At 36.0% G+C, this 21,688-nt stretch overlaps 1 protein-coding gene across 1 annotated transcript; it reads left to right on the forward strand.

Annotated features, from left to right (window-relative positions):
- Positions 1–3,930: 3,930 nt before the first annotated feature.
- Positions 3,931–21,336, forward strand: LOC145242615 (uncharacterized). The gene is made up of 3 exons (XM_080105729.1): positions 3,931–4,156; positions 16,778–17,713; positions 20,152–21,336. Exon 3 carries the CDS (start codon positions 20,158–20,160, stop codon positions 21,277–21,279), a length of 1,122 nt encoding a protein of 373 aa, XP_079961855.1. The 5' UTR covers positions 3,931–4,156; positions 16,778–17,713; positions 20,152–20,157; the 3' UTR covers positions 21,280–21,336.
- The last annotated feature ends 352 nt before the right edge of the window (positions 21,337–21,688 follow it).

Consider the following 21,688-nt stretch of genomic DNA (forward strand, 5'->3'; position numbering starts at 1 on the left):
ATGTCACAAAATAAAAAAATACAGAGTGTTTGTCTTTTATCTGTAAGTGAGAACAGACATGTTTTTTTCAGAGATTCTCCACCTTCCCTGTCTGAGGGGTTAAGGGATAATGCAATAGTAATATATATTGCAAAAAATTCTAAGAGCAAATTAAGTGAATATCTTTAAAGAAAATAGAGTACGAAAACAAGAAGTTGCAAATAAGTTATTGCTAGATCTATGAAAAGAGAATATTCTTTTAATTATTTTGACTCTTGAGTATATATCCGACACGGACACAGTTAATCAACCGAGAACCACATCACTCTATATAAAAGCATATAAGATATCAACGGATACACACTCGAGAGTAAAAACAATGAAAAGAATATGCTGTTGTCCTAGCCTTAGTCATGGCACATAAGTTAGTATAATCTAACCTTTTGGGTGTTGAACTGCAAACAGAACGGATGTATTAATTTATTTTTATTTTTTTTGGCCGAAACGTTGTGAATAAACAAACCAATAAAAGATGAAAAACAACAACTAATAAAGATGAAATAAAAATAAATTAATATATATAATGCTCATCTCAAAAATGAATTTCAATTAAGGAATAATATATAGAACGGATGTATTTTTGCATATCTGATCCCCCCTCCTCCTTGATCACTTGGACTTGGGAGTGGATCCAATACATTTTTACTTTCACTGATGACACAGCTCTGCTCAAGGAAATGAATGAGACAAAAAAAAACCTTGGCCTTCTGATTGACTCATCCTTCAAGCCATCTAAACATTGCATTCAGCCTGCAAACAAAGCAAGGAGTATCCTGGTTTTCATTTGATGCGCCTTCTGTAAATTCACACCTGAAATATTTCTACGCCTTTATGTCTGCCTTGTCAGATCCGTATAGAGTATGTGAAATGGTGTCCAGGCCTCTTCTCCATATCTAATATGTGATATTCAACAAAACTAGAAAATTTAAAGACTAGTTACTTGAATGGTGCAGAGTCTATGGGGATCTGCCCTACAAAAGTTGAGTCAAGAAATTTAACATTTTCTCTCTTGAGTGCCGACTATTGCGTGGTGATCTCATTTTGGTCCACAATCTCTTCAATGTCCATTACAATATCCTGCTGGATTTATTATTTACTTCTGCACTAGAAAAAGGTCTATGAGGGCATCATCCGAAACTGTTGCATGGCCGATTTTGATTGAACCGGAGGAGGGGCGCTTTCTCAATTAGGATCCTTGGACCTTGAGATGGACTTTCAGAAGTATTAACTGTATGGACAACATAGCAATTCAAGACGAATGTTGGACAGTTGTTGGGCTACTATATCTGCATTGTTGCTGTTACATACAAACAAGAGGAAAGAAATAAATAAAAATCCGGGTCAGCATTTTTTTCCTTTTTAGCAAAAGTTATTTTTATTACCGTTATAATTGTTTTGACGTCACTTGAAAGTCGCTCACCTTCACCCATCTTACACTTTTCTTTTCCAACTTCACGCCAACCATAGCCGGCAGTTTCTCACCTTCGACTTTACATGCCCATTTTCTTCGATATTGCACTTTATTCTCTTGACCACGTGGCGCATTTTTTCTCCTGTTTTTTTTTTCCTTTTTCTTCTCTCGCACACTTCCTAATTTGCATATGCGTTTTTCGGCTGCTGCTGCTAATCTCTTCACAAGCCAGCCATCCTTCGCTGCTGCTGATATTTTCCTACATATGTACTATGTTACATATCCTCTTCTGTGTCAATTTCCACCAACCTTTCCTTATGCGCCAACTGAAGCATGATTGTTCTATTTTTTGAATTGAATGAAAACAGCAACAAAAACAACAAAAACACTGAACTAATCCTAAAAGAAAAGAAAGAGTGGGAGGAAGAAGAAGAAAAAACAAAAACAAAAACAAAAAACAAAAAACAAAAGACAAAAACAAAAAAAAACAAAAAACACAAAAACAAAAAACAAAAAACAAAAAAAAAAACAAAAACAAAAAAACAGAAAACAAAAAACAAAAAAAAACAAAAAAACAAAAAAACAGAAAAAAAAAAAAAAAATTACATATCAATCAAATTCGATGCCTTTTTGTTTCTGGATTTTTGAAATGAGGATCGATTATTCATATTATCTGGATTCTTCAGACCAATGTCCTCATCTTGAGTGTTCTTAAAATTCAAACTAAAGGGTGTCCAAAAAGCCACTGAAGGATTTTGAACTTAAATAGATTCTTTATTTTTGATGATATCTTTCTGTAATTTTAAAACAATTTGACTAAAACATTGGGGAATTAAAAAAAACAACAACAACAAAAAAAAAAAACAATGCAAATTCAAGCGATCATTATTTATGAAAAATAATGTCTTTTAAATATTGCTCATTTTCAGCTTTGCATATTTGTGCTCTTTCCAAAACATTACTCATGACAGATTGCAGAATCGCTGAATTGTGATTTAGCTCCCTTATTTCGTTCCTGATGTTTTCTTTCAATTTTTTGCAGGGTTTGGAGTTTGTTAACATAGACTCTTTTTTAAAGATATCCCCATAAGAAAAAGTCGGGGCTAGTCAAGTCTGGGGAAAGTGGTGGCCATTTGACATTGCCATAGCGAGAGATAATGTTGTCGCCAAAGCATTGCCTGATTTTAATAAAACAATTTCACAACTTGCGTACATTGTTCAATGCTGTACTTATCCATAATTAATTTCCAAATTATTATCTGTAAAATATCTGAAAGAGAAAAAAAAAAATGATTAATGGTAAAATGACAAAGATTTTTAACTCTTCAGTGACTTTTTGAACACCCTGTATAATTGCCTGCAAGGATCCGTGGCATAGTGGATAAAGTACTTAGTAAAATTCAGTTGTAACTTACACTCTATTGAAGTCGAAGGTCCAATCCTCAGTGTGGGCGATGCTCAAAATACAATTGTGTATTACGCAGGACTTCTCCTCAATCATGGCTGATGGAACAAGAACATACTACGCCTATGAATTAAATAAAGGGTTCTGTTCGAAATCCCTACAGATTCCCGAGTTCAATGGAAAGATTCCTGAGTTTGATAAGATACATCTAAAGAAGGTCGGAGGTTACATCGACCGAAACGTTGTGAAAATAACACTCAAGATGAGAATAAGATAATACGAATAATGGACGCCTTTTGTCAAAATTTGTTTTTTGTTGTTTATTTTGGTTTGTATTCCACGAGAAAGTTGCAGAAATCTGAAGAAATTTACATTTTCTTCCATTTTTTTTTGTTTCATACTAAATTTTTTCTGAATAAAGAATGAAAGAAACAAAACAAAACAAAAAAATGCGTGAATGATAATCATGGTTTTGGATTATTGCACTCATTAGATCACCAAAGTTAAGCAACGTTGAGCCCGGTCAGTACCAGTTAAGTGACCATTTGGAAATACCAGATGGTGTAATTGGGAGGAGGTCGATACTACTCTGCGAAATACTAACATCATCATCTCCACTGGCCGGGATATAAATGCCATTAGGGACCGCTTGTGAATTTGATATTTCCTAGAAACTCAGGTGCTTGTCTAGAATTCAACCTAATTAAAAAAACAGAAATGCAGAAAAAATCTTTATGATGCATACACATGTCATGGAACAAAAATGTCATATTCCAAAAATGATAACGAAATGCCAAGGTGTTATGTATGGCATGGAAAGAAACTGGAATCCTGGGAAGATCTCCATCATTCAATTAATTATAAGAGCAATCGGACTCATGGCAAATATACCCGGTAAACCAAGTGCAAGAGAAATACGAACAAGTGCAATTAAAAGGATGCTTAGAATCTTAAAAAGATCTCTCGGTTGGAATGTGTGAGATAGCAGGTTGGAATTAAATGAGGAATTGGACCCCCCCCCCAAACACACACCATCACTTTGATTCCGATGCCGGAAAGAACACTCTCTAAATGGAATTAAGTATAGACATTTGTAGACGTAATAGTTAGCTTGAAAAGTCGTACTACTATTTAACTCAACACGTCAGAATTGTGTGGTTTATGTAAATAAATATCAATAATATATATATACAAGAGAGAGAGAGAGAGAGAGAGAGAGAGAGAGAGAGAGAGAGAGATTTGTCGTGTTTGCTTTGTTGCTGGAATTATTTTTTTGAGGAAAACAATGTCACGCTCTTCAAGTAAGTGAAATGAAAAAAAGTTTCAATGCTACAGTTCTTTGCTTTAAAAGAAAAACAAAAAACAAAAAAAACAAAGATGGGGATGGGGACTTTATTAATTTAACAAATGGGGATTCATTTATGTAAATACTATTAAAAAAAAAAGAAGAAGCTTTATTGCATTTTATTGCCGCAGTTTAAGCAAATAATCACCCGATGCTATGCTCACCATTCAATGACACTTTTCTTACATTTTTTATTTTATTTAATGTCCTGAACCATGTAGACAAGAAGTGGGTGTGGGTGACTGGGTGACCATTTTACGATAAGTTTATATAGTAAACTGAACCCTCTATCTAAAGTCTAAAATATTTTTTTATATTTATTTAAAAAGAAAATGCAAGTGTTTCTAGATTGTTAATGTGTATTCGCAAAAATAAATAAAATAAATTAAAGGGATTGTGCAGTGAAATCAACAAACGAAAAAAAGGGCAAAAAAAGAAGAAAAAAAAATACAATAAAATTTATGATATATTTGATTTTTTTTTTTTACCTTTTTTTATTGAATAAATTAAGGTTAGCATAACCAATAAAAGTTACAGTACTAGTGCACTTATTGATCCATGCCAAAATAATTAACGTTATTATTTAGAAAGCCATTCTTACCATGGGGAATGTTTTGTAACTATTCTGTATTTTCACCTAACAATTTAAAAAAAAAAAGAAAAGAAAAGAGGTACTAGTGCAGTGCACTTATTGATCTGTGCTGAAATATTAACGTTATTATTTAGAAAGCCATTCTTAACATGGGGAGGGGAGGATGTTTTGTACCTATTCTGAATTTTAACCTTATATTTAATAAAAACAGACATCATAAAACTTTAATTAAACTTGAAAGTACTATTTTAAAAATAGTGCGAATCAATAAGTGCACTAGCACCAAAATTACTTTTCTACTTATCTGGTTCATTTTTTTGTGTGTTTTTAAATAGTTTTAATGCTTTTTTTTATATCCCAAATAATAACTTTTTACGAAGTGTTAGGCATCAAAGATGGCTGCCGACATATGAAGAATGCAGCAGCCATCTTTTATTTTTTTTTTACATGGGGGGTCACCACTTATCAAGGCCCGAAAGTCACTCAGGGATAAGGGTTATTGCGTGTACAGTAATCAATGAGATAGTATTGTAGTAATCATTAGTATTGGGGGGTTTGATAGAGTGTCTTACTTAAGGGGGCGGTTTGTCAGGAGTTTGTTTATGTTGGACTTGAAGACGTCCAAGTTGTAGTCAGATGGGAAACAGGCAAGCGGCAGAGAGTTCCACTGGCGTGCAGTTCTAAGAAAGAAGTTTTGCTCATGGAATCTACATTTGGATTTAGGCACAGATAAAGAGTGGGGGAAATTATTGACAGTAGTTTCAGCCAGACGGGTGTTTCTCGTGAAAGATTGGCGAGGGGGGGGGACGAGGGATTGGAGCTCAGACGAGCACCTGCCATGGAAATAACTATAAAACAAAGAAGGGAATATTTGAGAGGAAAAAATAGCATTTAAAAGTACTTAAAAACAACAACAAAAATGAACCAGGTAGGTAGAAAAGTAAGTTTTATTGACTATGGTTGCATTTATTTATTTTATATTTGAGTTTATCCCTTAGCCATTTGTTGGCTGAACAACCGTACAAGACCCCAACAATTCAAATGTAAATTCTGGCTGGAATTATGATTTGCATAGTCTTTTTGTTTGTTTGTTGTTGTTTTTATTTATTTATTTTGCTTCATAAAGCAAACTCCACAAGACTGCAGGGATGAGAGGGACTGATTATACCGCCAGCCGACTCGATCATTTGCATGCATTCAGTAAGAAACAGAGAGGACCACGGGAAGGTAGCAAGCAAGCGGTTAGGAGGTAGAAGCTGGCCGGTGGGGGGGGGGCGGTGCTTAAACCTAACTTAGCCTGAGACGCATGCCCTCCAACCATCCCATCTTATGCTTCTTATATTGAAGATTTGGGTGAACCCAGCGACTTCCGCGATGAAACAGTCATGACAATTTCAAAAAGGGAGATCGTGAGAACTGCAACAACGACCAGGGAATATCACTGCTAAGCATCGCCAGAAAGATCTTTGCACACATTCTTCTAGACCGTCTCCTCATCCTGGCCGAAGCTTTCCTACTTGAGTCCCAATGTGGGTTTCAACCTTTCTGCGGGACATCGACATGATCTTCTATCCACGGCAAATACAAGAGAAGACCCTTGAACAGCAACAGCCTGCAATTTTCATCTTTTGGGACCCAAAACCGGCTTTGGACAAAGTGTCCTAACCTGCTATGTATATATATATATATACACACACTAGAAGATGTACCCGGAGTTGTCGGGTATTAAACATAACATTAAATTCTATTAAAAAATGAAGTAAAAAGAAAAACGTAAAGAAACTTAGACATGTGCATATCATATTTTTTTTTTAAACAGTTCACTTCTTGTAAGTAAAAAAAAATACTCAAGCTGGGATTGAAACATAGTGAATCAAATACTATATACATTAGACTAACGGGCCAAGATCTTTGAAAAGTGTTTTCAAACCTCGTGAAACCGTTGACAAACAGATAATAATTCGATGATCATCAAATATCAATTTTTCAATTTTTACCTCTTAGCAGCCCTTTATTCCGGATGCAAACCGAGTATAAAGTTTTCCACATGTCTGAATACCCCATATACCAAATTTCATGTTTGTAGATCAAATATTCGTTGAGTATATAAGTTGAGAATTGCCCTCACACACACATTCTCAACTTTATATATAGATTTGTATGAGGTAATATACCGCTTCCCTAACCCTTCCATTGAATTATAAGATCCACCCTTTCCCATCGTTTGCAACATATAACCTGATTTTCTGATCAACTTCAAATCAGATGATAATATTCAATATTAAATATTGGTTTCTTAACTTCATAAACGAAGCTATACAAACCGATTATTTAAAATAGTTTTTACTAGGTTTATCTGTCCCCCTGACTTTGTCATCCTGGTGCACACTCTACATAACAGAATGCTGGAGAAAGTATGGTAACAGAACTTTCTCTCAGACTCATCCCTCATTACCAGTGACCTGAAGCAGAGGTGTATCCTGGTGCCAACATATTTCTCTCTTTAGACAGCAGCTAAATGAGATACCACCAGACATACCCTCAATCAGCTTTCATTACCGCTTGAATGAAAGAGTTTTCAATCTTGCTCGACTTCATGCCATAATCAAGACCACCATGTGTTCGGTATGGGATCTGCAGTACGCTGACAACAATGCCATCCCAGGTCAGACTGCAGAAGACCTCCAGACACTAGTGGTTACATACAACATGACCTATGAACGATTTGGGATGCAGGTCAACACAGAAAAGACCAGGTTATTAGTTCAACCCCTACCTGGACTGGTGCTCCCAAACACTAACACCACTGTCAATGACCAACTGCTGAAGCAGGTAAATCAGTTCTCGTATCCGAGGAGTATTCTAACACGTGCAGAAAATATATGGAGAATAGAATCCGGGTAACCCACTCCATTTTTAGCTGCCTCAACTCCCACATATTTAAAAACTATGCACTTGCGATGGTCATCAAAATCATTATCTTCTGGGCAGTAATCGTTTCCAGTCTTTTGTATGCTTGCAAAACAAGGACTCTATATAGAAGCGAGGTGAAAATGCTAGAACACTTTCAGTAACTGAAACTAAGGCAAATTCTTAACATCTCCCCAAGAAAATCCTATATGGCAAACCACGAGGAGCACCTAAAATGTACTGCAAGGATCAACTAAAGCGCATCTTGACATTTACCAACATTAGCTCGTCCGCGTGAGAAGAAACTGCCAGGAATCAAGCAATGTAGAGGGGATCAGTATACAATGGCACTGTGGACTTTGAAGAAAAAGGAGGGAGAATGAAGAGGCGATGGAGGAGAAGAGAGTACTGTGAATGACACCGTCCTCCCCTTCCGCTCCCTTGTGGACACTGTCTGCAGCTATTCCACCACCAACTGGGCCTCACAAATCATGATAAACAAACATCAACCGCAAAAATAGAACTCGTGACAGAACTCGATACTCGGATATGAAGGGGAGCTGCCACTGTCGATGATTTATTTACTAGCAGGGAGGAGAACGGACATAGGCTGGGATTGAATGAGAAACAATGAATATTCCACATTTCCAATACTTTTATTGTCATTGAAATCAGTGAAATTGCCCATTTTTTCAATCAAATCGATTGATTGCTTATTTTAGTCAAAGATTCAATGTGGTGCAGTGGGAGGAAGCTTCACATGCCTCTCCACAGTTACTTAGTCCACAATACATTGTAGTCTACATTGCACTGTAGAGAACCTAGAGTTGATTTTATAAAATTATTTTTATGTATGGCTTGAATTTAAGTTTAAGATACGAGGTGCCTTCAATAAGTTCCAGACTTTTTTGTACAGGCATTTAAAATTGTCATAAACTCTTGAAAATTTAGCATATTTTTGCTATACTTCTTACGAGATATCTGACCAATTTTTATGATTTCAGGTTCAAATGAACAGCTACAACAGGAATTGGAATACACCCTACTAAAGCTTGGTTGTCACAGCTGGTGGATTCAAAAATGCAATCTGGATGAGAAGACACTTTAGAAGAATGATATGCAATAAAATTCTGTTTTAAACTTTAAAAAATGCCACAGAAACGTGTGGAATGCTTCAGATTGCTTTTGGACCATCTTTTAAAAAAAATTTTTTTTTACATGGAGGTCAACACTTATCAAGGCCCGGAAGCCACTCGAGGATAAAGGTTATTGTGTGTACAGTAAGGAATGGGATAGTATCGTAGTAATCGTTAGTAATGGAGATTTGATAAAGTGTCTTACTTAAGGGGGCGGTTCATCAGGAATTTGTTTATGTTGGACTTGAAGACATCTAAGCTGTAGTCAGGTGGGAAACAGGCATCTTGCATGAATCGAGTATCAGTCTTTGAGGTAGATTGTTGAATGATAAAAAACATTATGAGAGGATTGAAAATGACTAGAATTTGTAGTTTATTTTGAACTTTTCAGCTTTAAGATGACTGCTATTAAAACAACATTATCTTAACCAACATAATTTTAATTTCATAAAAATGTAATTCAATTAATAATTTAATGACTATTGTTTGGTCATAAAATTTCAAATGACTTCATGCTTTGTCTGGAGTGATTTCCATGTCAAATATTTTGTTCTCGTTCTAACTTAAGCACTCGACACTACTTGTGTTTTGAAGTAAATAAATACTTTAAAATAAATTGAAATACCAAAACTTATCCAAGTAGGTAGAAGAGTAACTTAACTTACCTTTGGTAGCATTTATTTGTTGCATATTTGATTTTTTTTTTACCGCTTTTTCGTTTTGTTGTCTATACTGCAGAATGCCCGAATTATCAGCTTAAAGGCTACAAAATATATATTTTTTTTTATATAGGCATCACCACTTATAAAGGCCAAGAGGCCACTTGCGAATAAGAGTTAAAGAGTGTACAGTAGAAATTGGACAATATAGTAATCGTTAGTGATGGAAATTCGGTAAATTTGTTAACTTATATGGAACGGCTCATCAAAAACTTGTTTACATTAGACTTGAAGACAACTATAGTGTAGTCAGCTGGAAAGCAGGAAAACGGAAGACAATTCCACAGGTGTGCAGTTCTAAGAAAGAAGCTTTGTTCATGGAATCTACGTTTAGATTTAGGCACAGATAAAGAGTGGGGGAAATTGTTGATAGTGTTTTCTGCTAGACGAGTGTTTCTTGTGAAAGTTTGGCGAGGGGGGACCATAGATTGGAGCTCAGTCGAGCACTTGCCATGAAAATAACGATACAGCAGAGACAAATTCGTAACATCTCTTCTGTGAGATAGAAGTTGAAGGGAAGAGAAAAGGACATCCTTGCATCAGCAGTGAGATATCTACTGGATTGATAGAAGGATCCCACCATTTTTCCAGCGGCCTTGACAATGGATTTAATGTATGTGTTCCATTTCAGATCAGGAGTAAAGGCCAAGCCCAGAAGCTTGTCAAAACATGAGGCCTTCCCAAGACGAGAGCCACTCATTTCAATTGATGCCAGATGGGGATCAGAGCATTGATGATGTAAAGATAAAAGTTTTAGATGCATAAAAAGTAACAAGCTCCATCTTTCCCCATTGTACTACTTGCTCAAGATCAGAAAAGACAGAATCAGAGAGAACTTGGTCGTTTACGGTCTTAGATGTGCTACCATAGATAGTTGTGTCATCAGCATAAATGTCTACGAATGATGTAAGGATGTGATTTGGAAGATCATTAAGAGGAAGAGAGTTGGGCCCATGATGGACCCCTGAGGGACTCCAGCATTAATACTGTGAGCTTCTTATTTCTGCACATCAACCACTACACTTATGAACCTATCAGAGAAATGATTTAATAATTGAGAAGACATTTCCAGCTATACTGTGGCTGGAAATCTTGTGAAGTAAACCTTTATGTCATACTCTATCAAAGGCCTTTGATATGTTAACAACAATTGCCTTAGAAAGGTAGCCTCCACTGAGATATTCGCTAATCCTTTAAGCACATCTGCTGTAGATCTAGTAGAATGGAAACCATATTGCATGTCACTAAGAAGGTTATTTTTGCTGAGATGGTTGATTACTTCTCTATTTAACACAGATTTCAGCAACTTACTCATGACGCACAGGAGAATTATTGGCCTGTACTGAGAGGGGGATAAGCGATCACCTGAATTCTTAAATACAGGGCATACTGATGAGATTTTCCAGGGTGATGGGAAGCAATTCTCCTTAAGACAGCGTTTAAACAGTTTTGTAAGTATGGGAGCTAGTTCTGGTTGAAGTTTTTTGAGTACTATAATTGGAATACCGTCAGGGCTGGTTGCTTTACTGGAATCAAGGTTTTTGATTAGCTTGGCAACATCATGTACAGATATTTGTGTACCATATAGCGTGTTTGCTGATACAGGAGGAAATATTGGGGGTTGGCGGCCTTGGTCGCAAAGGGTAGAATTAGCTGCAAAGTTCTTGGCAAAGAGTTTGGCTTTGTCTAATGCTGACGAGATGACCTCAGGTCCATTTATGATAGTTGGGATAGAGCACATGCTTCTGTTCAGGATTCTGTTTGCTATTTGCCAAAACTGGTGGGAACCAAGCCACTGCTCAGCTACTTTTGACTTAACGAACTGAGCATATAACTCTCTTGCATTCTTTATTACTTTTTTACAGTGGTTGCTGGCAATCCTGAAAGCGGCTTAAGTCTCAGTACATCTGGCTGTGAGGTTTTTGCTGGAATTTTTTTGAGGGTATGAAACGGTCTATATCTACAATTAACCATTCTGCAGGGGACCATGCATGCTTCACTGTTTTGTTTTTAATTCCATTTTCACCCCTAACAAGGCACAGTACTACTTTGATGTAGACATAAAAGTATGTTTTTGTAAACCGTGGACATAAGTTGCAGGGATACTATGTAGGGAGTTAAGCAGCAAGATGTCTGTTCGCATTACACTTGAACTTCTTTATTTTTTCTACATAGTCATCACCATTCTCAATGCACTTTTGCCAGACTTTTCTGATGCATCAGTTGTAAAAGTCCAGAGTATGCTTTGTAACTCATATCCCTGTTGTCACTCTACGAACCCATCTCCTAATTGTGCTAACATCAAAAGTAAAAATACAACAAATCATAATCATCATATCGTATGACTCCAGATATTCTATTGTTGGCATTTGTCTCCCTGGTATTTGTCTAGTCAATTCTTTCTAGAAAAACATCAGGTATTTACAGGAGAGACCACGAGAAGGTTGCCAACATCGTAAGCGAAAATGATTTTTGTGGAACGAACTGGATTCGAACTTGGGACGCCCAGGTTGTCAGCCCGTGATTCACTAGACCATTGTCACTTCCTGCACAACAGATAAATGTTACTAAAGGCAAGATAAATTACTTTTCTACCTACCTGAATAAGTTTTTTTTGTGTTTTTTAAATTTTTTTACTTTTTTATTTTTTTATTTTTTTACTTGAAAGCAACAGTAGTGTCAAGTCTGAATTAGAACAAAAAAACAAAAACAAAACAAAAACAAAACGTGGCTTTGTTATAGCCATTTAGATCCTCAATATTCACTCAAAAATCTAAAATCAAACAAAATACTGGTAGAAACCCATCAAATAAATGTCAGCAATGATGCGAAAATGTAATGTTCTCATTTCCTGTTTATTCGACTTTTGAGCGATTATCGAGGATCCAAATGGCTGTAATGACACCGTCATTTTTTTTTCATTCTAATTCCACAGACTTGACACTACTTTTTTTCCAAAGTAAACAAACGCTTTAAAATAAGTTAAAGCACAAAAAACAAAACAAAACAACCCCCCCCCCCCCAAAAAAAAAAAAACTCATCCACGTAGGTAGAAGAGTAATTTATCTTGCTTTTGGTAACATTTTTTGTTGTATATGTGTTTTGTTTGTTTGTGTCCTATTTTTCTTTTGTTGGTTGTTGTAAAAATATGCTCGTAAAAATAAATTGTTTTTCAACTAATTTGCTTTAACATAATTTATGTCGCCAATAGTAATGAGCGTTATTTTAATTTTAACAAGAAATCACTTTTTATGCGTCAATTTAAAAACCTTGAAATCACTTTCAAATGGCAAACGATTCACGATAAACGCTTGTTGCAATAATAAAAAAAAAGTCAGTCAATATTTGTTTATATTATATTTCGCTATTTCTGGTTAAACTACATTACACACGGACATGAGAAAGTACTTTCCATGTTTTTTGTTCTATAATTAAGTTGAGTTAAACTTAGCTGTGGCCACATATAGACATTGTCACGTCAGTGTTGGCACGGCCTTCCTTCTCTTTCGTTTTCCTTCTACCATTCCAGCGCTGTTTTACAATTTGTCATTGTTCCGAGGGAGACAACTCTGTTTTACTAAGAAATTTGTTAATTTTTTTCATTTCATAATTTAGGAGGCTAATATTGCTGTCAGTAGGTTTTCAGAAGCGGTTTACAAAAAAATACTTTTATGTCTTTTTTTTTTTTTTTTTTTTTTCATTGGGGGGAGTGGGCGCCATTGTAAACAGAATTTATGTGAAATATTAAACGGTTCTTCTGCTCGGTTAATGTCAACACGTTACTTACGAAAACAACAACAACAAAAAAAAAACCCGGTTAATTAAACTGCAAAAGCACCGGTTAAAAAGCTACCCAAGTTTTATAATTGAATACCCACCTCCAAAAAGACGAACGAAAAATGTAAAAGTATGTTTTGTGTAAACCGTTCGTGAAAACTTAGTAACAGCATTATTAGCGTCCTAAATAATGCGATAAAAAAAAAAGAACGAATCTCTTAGTAAAAGAGAGTTGTCTCCCTCAAAATAATGACAAATTGTAAAACAGCGTCACCTTCCTAAGCATATCTTCAGTTTCAGAACTCTTGCTATACCCAAAGAGTTTTAGTACCTTTATTATGATTCCTTGATTGACAGGTGTTAGAGTTGTGTTTGTTTATCAATAAATTGTTATGTTACTAGCAGGACCTGTGGAATCTCTACGGAATCTCTACAATTATATAAAAGGAACTTTGGCTGTGTGTATGTGAATTCGTTCCCTGTAGACTCGGAAACGACTGGGCCTATTTTTATGAAATTTCACATGAAGGTACTTTATGTGCCGGGCACTTAAAAAAAATTTTTTTTTAAAAATAGGTTTTGTATTGGAATGTGTTCAATACGTATTTATAATCAATAATTGAAAATATCCGGTGCGAGAAGGAACAGGCGGTTTGGACCCAAATTAATACCTTACACAGCCTAACATCACGAGTGCATTTGAGAAGTTTTATTACCTCACAAGCTGAAAAGCCTGACATATAAAATCAACAGAAGATTCTTTGATATGACAGGGGTGCGTTTGAAATAAATTCTTATGTTTAGAGTACAATTGAAGCATGATACTTGACTTTTGCATTTTTAACTTGAATTCAAGCCATTATATAAAATTAATGATATAAAATGAACGGTAGGTTCTCTACAGTGCAATGTTTTGTGGACTAAGTCACTGTGGAGAAGCATATAAAGCTTCCCCCTGGGGCACTGCGATGGCTTGCCAACTAAATCAGGCAATCAATGGATTTGATTGAAAAATGGTCGATTCCACCGATTTTTGATGACAATAAAAATATGGGAGCGCAAAACACTAGTTGATTCTCATTAAATTCCGGGCAATGTCAGGTCTCTCTGCTAGTGAGAAATATATTTAATCAACAAATATGTTTTGATAAAACTGATATTTTTCTGGATAGCACAATTTTTTTATTATTATTATTATTTGACAGAAAATGAATGTATTAATATTTCTATAAAAATAGTGTCCATTGTATTCTAAATATAGAACTGACCCAAATGAGATAAATTAATATCTGCTAAATGTACTCAGAAAGTAATATTGTGCTACATAGTTCAATATAAATATTAAATCACATTTTAAGACACAACCTTTAATTTATTCCTTCAGTTTAGTTCAATTGTTGGCAGATAATGTTTTCTTTTCTCCCTAAACATTTCACTGACTTCGTTCTTCATTGAAAAACCATTGCATGTTGAAATTATTACAAGTTCCTTTTTCACATTATTGCAGCAATGCAGCAATGATCATATGTTATTATAGTGATATTCGAAAACGAGGCTACATCATAGGGAGGCCATTCTCATATTCTTGCCAGGGGTTGCTAGATTGGCCTATCTAGAGCCAAAATTTCGGTAATTTGGCCTTTTTTCCCTCTCTTTTTAAAGCAGTTTGGCTTTCCCAAATTTTATTTGGCCTTTTTCAAAGTGTAACGTTAGGAAGGAACAAGCAGAATAATATATACATTATTATTATACCAGGTGTTATTATCACTTGCTTTTATGTAAATGTATATTTTTATTTATTTGTAAGTGATGATGATGATGATGATTATTATTATTATTATTATTATTATTATTATTATTATTATTATTATTATTAATAATAATAATAATAATAATAATAATAATAATAATAATAATAATAATTCAAATTATGCTTTCAATTGTAATACAAGGGGGATAACTCGTATCTAAGATGATGAGAATTGCCTCTCTTTACCACATAATTTTTTTTTTTTTAAATATATCTATTCTTATTTAATATTCATATAAACGGTCCCAAGTGTTACATATCTTTTGTATTTATTTATTTATGCAATAGCTTGGTTAATTGCATCAATGGTGTGACACAAGGTTCTAAATTACAGCCATTGCAGAAAGGAGCAATAAAGATGTCATGTGAACAAATGGCAAACGTGACTACCTTGTATAAGAAGCTACTCTCGTTCTTTCTCCATTAGTTGAGCTTACTCTTTCTTTTTCGCTCTCACCTTTGAAATAAATAAAATATTATTGAAAATAAATTTGTAAATTCTAAAATTTTCAACCTTTTCCATTGCCGCAATGTTACATCCATGTGCCTGTTTTACAAGTCCTTTTATGGCATGTGCTCTGATGAACTCGTAGCACTTGTCCCTCTTCAACGTAAATACCCCTGATTAACCCGACACGCAGCAAAATCCTACCCCTTCACTGTTGAGTTATTTAGATGCCAGAAAGCTTTGTACTCTAATAATTTCTTCCCTTGGTCTGATAACTTGGGAATACCGTCCCTGTTTCCGCCTTCCCTGACTATTACTAACCTGCAGAAGCTTAAATGTAATGTGAACAGACATCTGATTGCTCAACTCCCCACAATCCCCTGTTAGACATATATAATCCTAAATAGTAGCCTGTTACATTTTTAACTTCAAGGAATGATGGAATACTGTTGCCACATCTGGGCAGGAGTTGCTAGAAAGGACTTATCCTGCCTTGATAGAGTTCAAAATAGACTTCGTAGCCTCATAGGAGATATCCTTTTCTCTTCCCTGCAACCTCTATCTCACAGAAGAGATGTTGCGAGTTTGTCTCTGATGTATCGTTATTTTCATGGAAAGTGTTTGACTGAGCTTCAGTCTATGGTCCCCCTCGCCAAACTTTCACAAGAAACACTCGTCTAGCTGAAAACACTATCAATAATTCCCCCCACGCTTTATCTGTACCTAAACCTAAACGTAGATTCCATGAACAAAGCTTCTTTCTTAGAACTGCACACCTGTGGAATTGTCTTCCATTTTTCTGCTTTCCAGCTGACAACAATATGGTTGTCTTCAAGTCCAACGTAAACAAGTTCTTGATGAGCCGTTCCACTTAGGTTAACAAATTTACCGAATTTCTATTACTAACGATTACTATATTGTCCAATTGACTACTGTACACTCTTAACCCTTATCCTTGAGTGGTCTCTGGCCTTGATAAATGGTTATGCCTATGTAAAAAAAAAAAAAAGCAAGGTAAAAGTTGCCAATGTAACAGCAGAACTCTTCCTCAACGTCAGCAAAACAAAGATAATAAAAATAACACATGTACCAAATTACGAAAACCTAATTTTGGACAACATATGGATTAATATATTAATAAGTTTTTCTTCTTTTTTTTTTTTTTTTTTTTTTTTTTCTTTTCAGAAGTTTCCAATTCGATGGATTCGATCTTGAATATACAAGAATCCTGCACATGATTCTCTCATTTGGATCAGACCATTCTGATGAGGAGAAAAAATAAACAAAATAAACGATTCTATGACCTTAAATGACTCCAAACACCAACCCCTCAACCATCGTACGGGCTTCCACGTCTTCCTTGTTATTCTTCACTTTACGGTTATCATATTGTATGAATCCGAAGATTCTATTGTTGGCATTGGTTTCCCTGATATTTTTCTAGCCAGGATTATTTCCAGGAAGATATCCGGTACTTACGATAGAGACCACGTGAAGGTTGCCAACATCATAAGTGAAAGTGTTTTTTTTTTGTAGAATGAACTGGATTTGAATTTGGGACATCCAGGTCATCAGTTTGTGTTGCTCATATCTTGACGAGGTGGAATCACATGTTCTAAGAGATTCGGCCAATCCATCTCTGTTATGATTTATTCGGACTCTTTCAAAGAGTTGATATGATTTCGACTTTCAGAAAGAAGTAATGGATCAAGCGAACACTTTTATTGTCTCGTGTTTCGTGTTGGTGTCAAGAAAAAAATGAATGCCTACAGCTTGGCAAACTCATCTTCAGAAATGACGTGCAGTAAACTTGTCGCCATCTTATCTCAATGTTGTCCGTATCGCATGTCTTCCAGTTTGATAACAAACACTGACAAATCTAGCCGAAGCTTCCACAATCATCATCCTTATTTGGAAATTCTTGAAGAAACAGAAAACGTGCTTATGATAAATCGAATATTAAAAACGCGATTTAATTACAATTCTACGACGAGCCGAAACAAAGGCGTCAGTGGATGAAGTCAAAATCAAAGAATTGCCAAGAATTAGGGAATAGCAGGAAACGAGTTATCTTTGGAATCGCAGAAATGATAACTAAATCGAGGTCAGCGGTAAATCGCAGTAAGTAGATCTTATGAATTTCGATCATTTTTAATTTTTCCCTATTTTCCTTTAATTCACTCCCGAACAAGGCAGATTGCAACATAAGTGGATACTGTAATTAGACCCCAGATTTATAGTGGAGGAAAACATTCTGAGTAGGTCGGCAAGATGTTTATTCACATTACATTTAAATTTCTGCATGTTCGTATTGTCAAGGAAACAGGGAGCAGGGAGAGGATTCCAAATGCAAACAGTCCGAAGAAAGACACTATTAGACTAGTAATTTTTTCTTGCATCTGTGGGGACATTTGCAGTGAAGGGATGGGATGTTGCTGCTAGTTGAGTTAATTGGGAATATTTACATTTAGGGAGTGTAAGTGCAGTAAGCTTGTCTTAGCATATTCCGTCAAAATACTTGTAAAACAAATAGAGGAAGTCAACAATGTGGCAATGTGGGTGGAGCTTGGTTGACAGTGCGGGACCATCAAGTTAGAGACACTTTTTTTTTTTTGTACCCTGTCCAAGAGATACAGATTAGTGGTTGATACACCAGACCATATGCAGCAACAATGCAAAAGCCAATGATGTCTTTATCGCTACAAGATACTAGCAGGTGTGTGGCGGCTTCTTTGTCTATGCTGCAAGATTCTGACATGTCGACCAACTTCCTATATTTTAACTTTCAAAGGAATTTTCCACCTCTACCTAATCTAACCCTTTATGGAAAATATGGTTTTTAATATTATTTTTACATACCCAAGTTCAACATTGCTACCGGACAAAAGAAAACTGTTTTCCTATTACTAGGTGCAAGCTTGCAATTCACGTTATTGTGTGGCATGGTTTTTTGCTTGGCTTTGGTCGAGGTCATTTTGGATAATGATAGCGTCTTTGAGTATTGCTAAGAATCACACTGACATTTAATATAAATTGTTTATAAAAGTTATATTTTGGTAAAGGAAGAAAATGAAGGATATATACGCAGACGTGCATATTAAACATATGTTTATAGTGTAAATAATGCGTATGTAAAGTAATATATGTATGTGAGTATTTGGCAGCGTGGCATTGTGTATGTGTGGGCGTTGGTTTACTTGTTCTTGTCAGTGTGTATGTGTGTGTGTGTGGATAATAATTCGTTTCTGTTTGCTTGACTCTCGCTAGTGTGTGCGCGCGAGATGAAGACAGCTTTTATTGAGTCCTTTCTTTTGCAACTTTCCTCCATCCCCAGCCAACAGAATGGGGGGAGGAGGTTGAGCAAATGTTCTGAGGCCCTTCCTTATGGTAGTCAAGTCTGTCTCGCTAGCTTTTGGCGGTTTGTTTTATAGGAGTTTCTAAGTTTGCATTGGTTTACTATTTTCACATAGACTAGTTATTTTTAGGGTCTGAAACGATTTTCATTGTGCCTTCTATGAAGCTCTACGATGGAGGGGTGGAATTTTGCTGCTTGTTGGGTTAATCTGGTGGTATTTACGCTGAGGAGGCACGAGTGCTACAAGTTCGCCAGAGCACATTCCATTAAAGAACTAGTAAAACAGGCACAGGGATGCACCATTGCGGTGATGAGACAGGGGTATAACTTTGCTTGATAGTGTGGCACCTATTAGGTTGAAGACTCTACAGTTTTCAAATTTAAATTTGTCTCTCCTGACGTTCCGCTGACAAAAAATGTGTGGCATAAACATCAGCAGAAAAAGAATGAATTTACTTTTTATTACATTAATTTTTATTTTCTTGTCTTTTTTTTCTTCTTTTTCTTCCTTTTTTCTTCTTCTTTTTTCTTTTTATTTTTTCTTCTTTTCCTTTTTTCTTTTTTCTTTCTTTTCCTTTTTCTTCTTTTTTTCTTTTCTTTTTGTTTTTACTCGCGTTCATCTCAAACAAGGCGTATCGCCACTTGGATGTAAGGGGCTACTATTCGGAACTATACTTAGGAAAGATGAACAAGATGTTAGTTTACATTTAAACTTCTGCATATCAGTACAGTCAGAGAAGCAAGTAGTAGGAAAGGAATTCCAAAGTGTCGCTGTTTGAGGGAAGAAGCTGATAGAATAGAAAGCTTTCTGGAATTTTAGGGACCCCAACAGTGAAGGAGTGTGATTTTGTCGCTAAGCAGGTTTGTCAGGGGCATGTACGTCAAGGGGGCACAAGTGGAATACTTGTAAAAAAGGCATGGGGATGAGACAGGGGTTGGAGCTTAGTTGACAAAGAGGGACCTATTAGATTGAAGACACTTCTTTGAACCTTGTCCAAAAGGGAGAAACTAGTGGTAGATGCACCAGTCAAGATGCGACAGCAATACTCCATGCGTGGGCGAATGGTAGCTTTGTAGACGTACGAGATACTCTCAGGTGTGAGTAGTTTTCTAGCACGATAGAGGGAACCCGCCTTCTTTGCAGCAGCCTTTGTAATGTATGTCACTTCATGTATGTCCGCCTTTTTATGATTTTATATTTTAGCCATCAATGGAGGTTTGGTCTCAAGGATGCCGAGGTAATACTCTTCTTCACTACGCCATCTGGCGGGGGAATCTCAAGATGTGTAAATTCCTGCTTCGTCTTGGGATGGACCCATATCTCAAGAACTCTGCCGATTTTGATGCCTTCACGTATGCTGCGTACCATCGCCAGTACAAAATGTTACTCTATCTCCTCACCGAGTGCAGATATCCAAAGAACAAACCAATTCAATTCTTCCATCCGGAAACAGAACAACTTCTTCGGGAGAAACTACAAGATTCTCATGGATATGATTTCATAGCCGAGTTCCATGCGCTTATGGCTTCTGAACTATTGTTAGGTCCCCGCAGGGGGGAACGGATTCAGGCTCTTCGAGCAGCTGCAATGATAACTTGGGTTTCTTCAGACCCCCGACAGGCCTGGGATGTCTACTGCCGCCTTCTCCAGTGCTACTGTAAACACCCTCAAACCATAGACAGTTACTTTGTCACAGGGATGGCTTTCCTTCTCTGTCGGATGTATGCCATCCATGGAAAGATAGATGCACCGCTTGAAGGATTTATTGTACCCCTAGAGGCAATGTTTCGCTATGTTACACAGAAATGGTACTTTTCAAAAAAGACTGATACATGTTGGTTAGTGTCGGGTGCTTTATCTTCAAATACCTTGCAGGAACTTTTTCTCCACCTTCTAAATCTTTTACAACTTTTGAATGGCTTGCAGGAAGATGAGAGTCTCCGCCTGCAGTTTTGCCTACCGTTTGAATCAAAACCCAGCGACGTGGAACCTGGAAGTCCCGTTCTGGAAACAGGGCGGACAATTGTGACTGTCCGCCTGCATGGACGATGGGAACTTTTTGATATGATTCTTCTGGAAGAGAATATCAGCGACGCGATCACGCGTAATGTCTATTACTCCTACCTCAGCGAACGGATGGACAGCCTCGGACCGTTCAGACTGAAGACCTACAGCTATCTGCGGAATTCAGATCAGCTTTTCCCAGCTGGGCAACCGCTTGCCTTAAAGTGCATGGTGGCCCATCTCATTCAAGAAAACCAAATCAAGTTTGAAGACAAACTTCCGCCATATCTTTGCTCATTTGTCCAACGTCACAGAATCCTAAAATAAATGATGCAGAATGAAATGAGGATGACACGTATGAATAAGCAAGTTTTGTATTGTAGCGATTAACTGTCATTTATATTGCTTAAGAAAATATATACATATATAATATATATATATACATATATAATATATATATATACATATATAATGTATAAATATATATATATACATGTATATATGCATACATGTATATATAAATACATATACACATCTATATATACATATGTATACATATATATATATATATGCATATATACATATATATACATATGCATATATATACATATATATATGCATATATATACATATATATTTACATATATAAACAGTGTTTTTAAAATATAATTATCCACTGAGTAGATAATCATATTTAAAAAAAAATATATATATACCGCTCCCCATGTGGGGGTAC

This window comes from Euprymna scolopes, chromosome 21 (assembly GCF_053919585.1).
Source record: "Euprymna scolopes isolate OS-2025 chromosome 21, ASM5391958v1, whole genome shotgun sequence".
In the NCBI taxonomy this organism is placed as follows: Eukaryota; Metazoa; Mollusca; class Cephalopoda; order Sepiida; family Sepiolidae; genus Euprymna; species Euprymna scolopes.

What these genes read in the sequence shown, in the direction of transcription:
- LOC145242615 (XM_080105729.1), top strand. Translation starts at nt 20,158, where the DNA reads ATGGAGGTTTGGTCTCAAGGATGCCGAGGTAATACTCTTCTTCACTAC.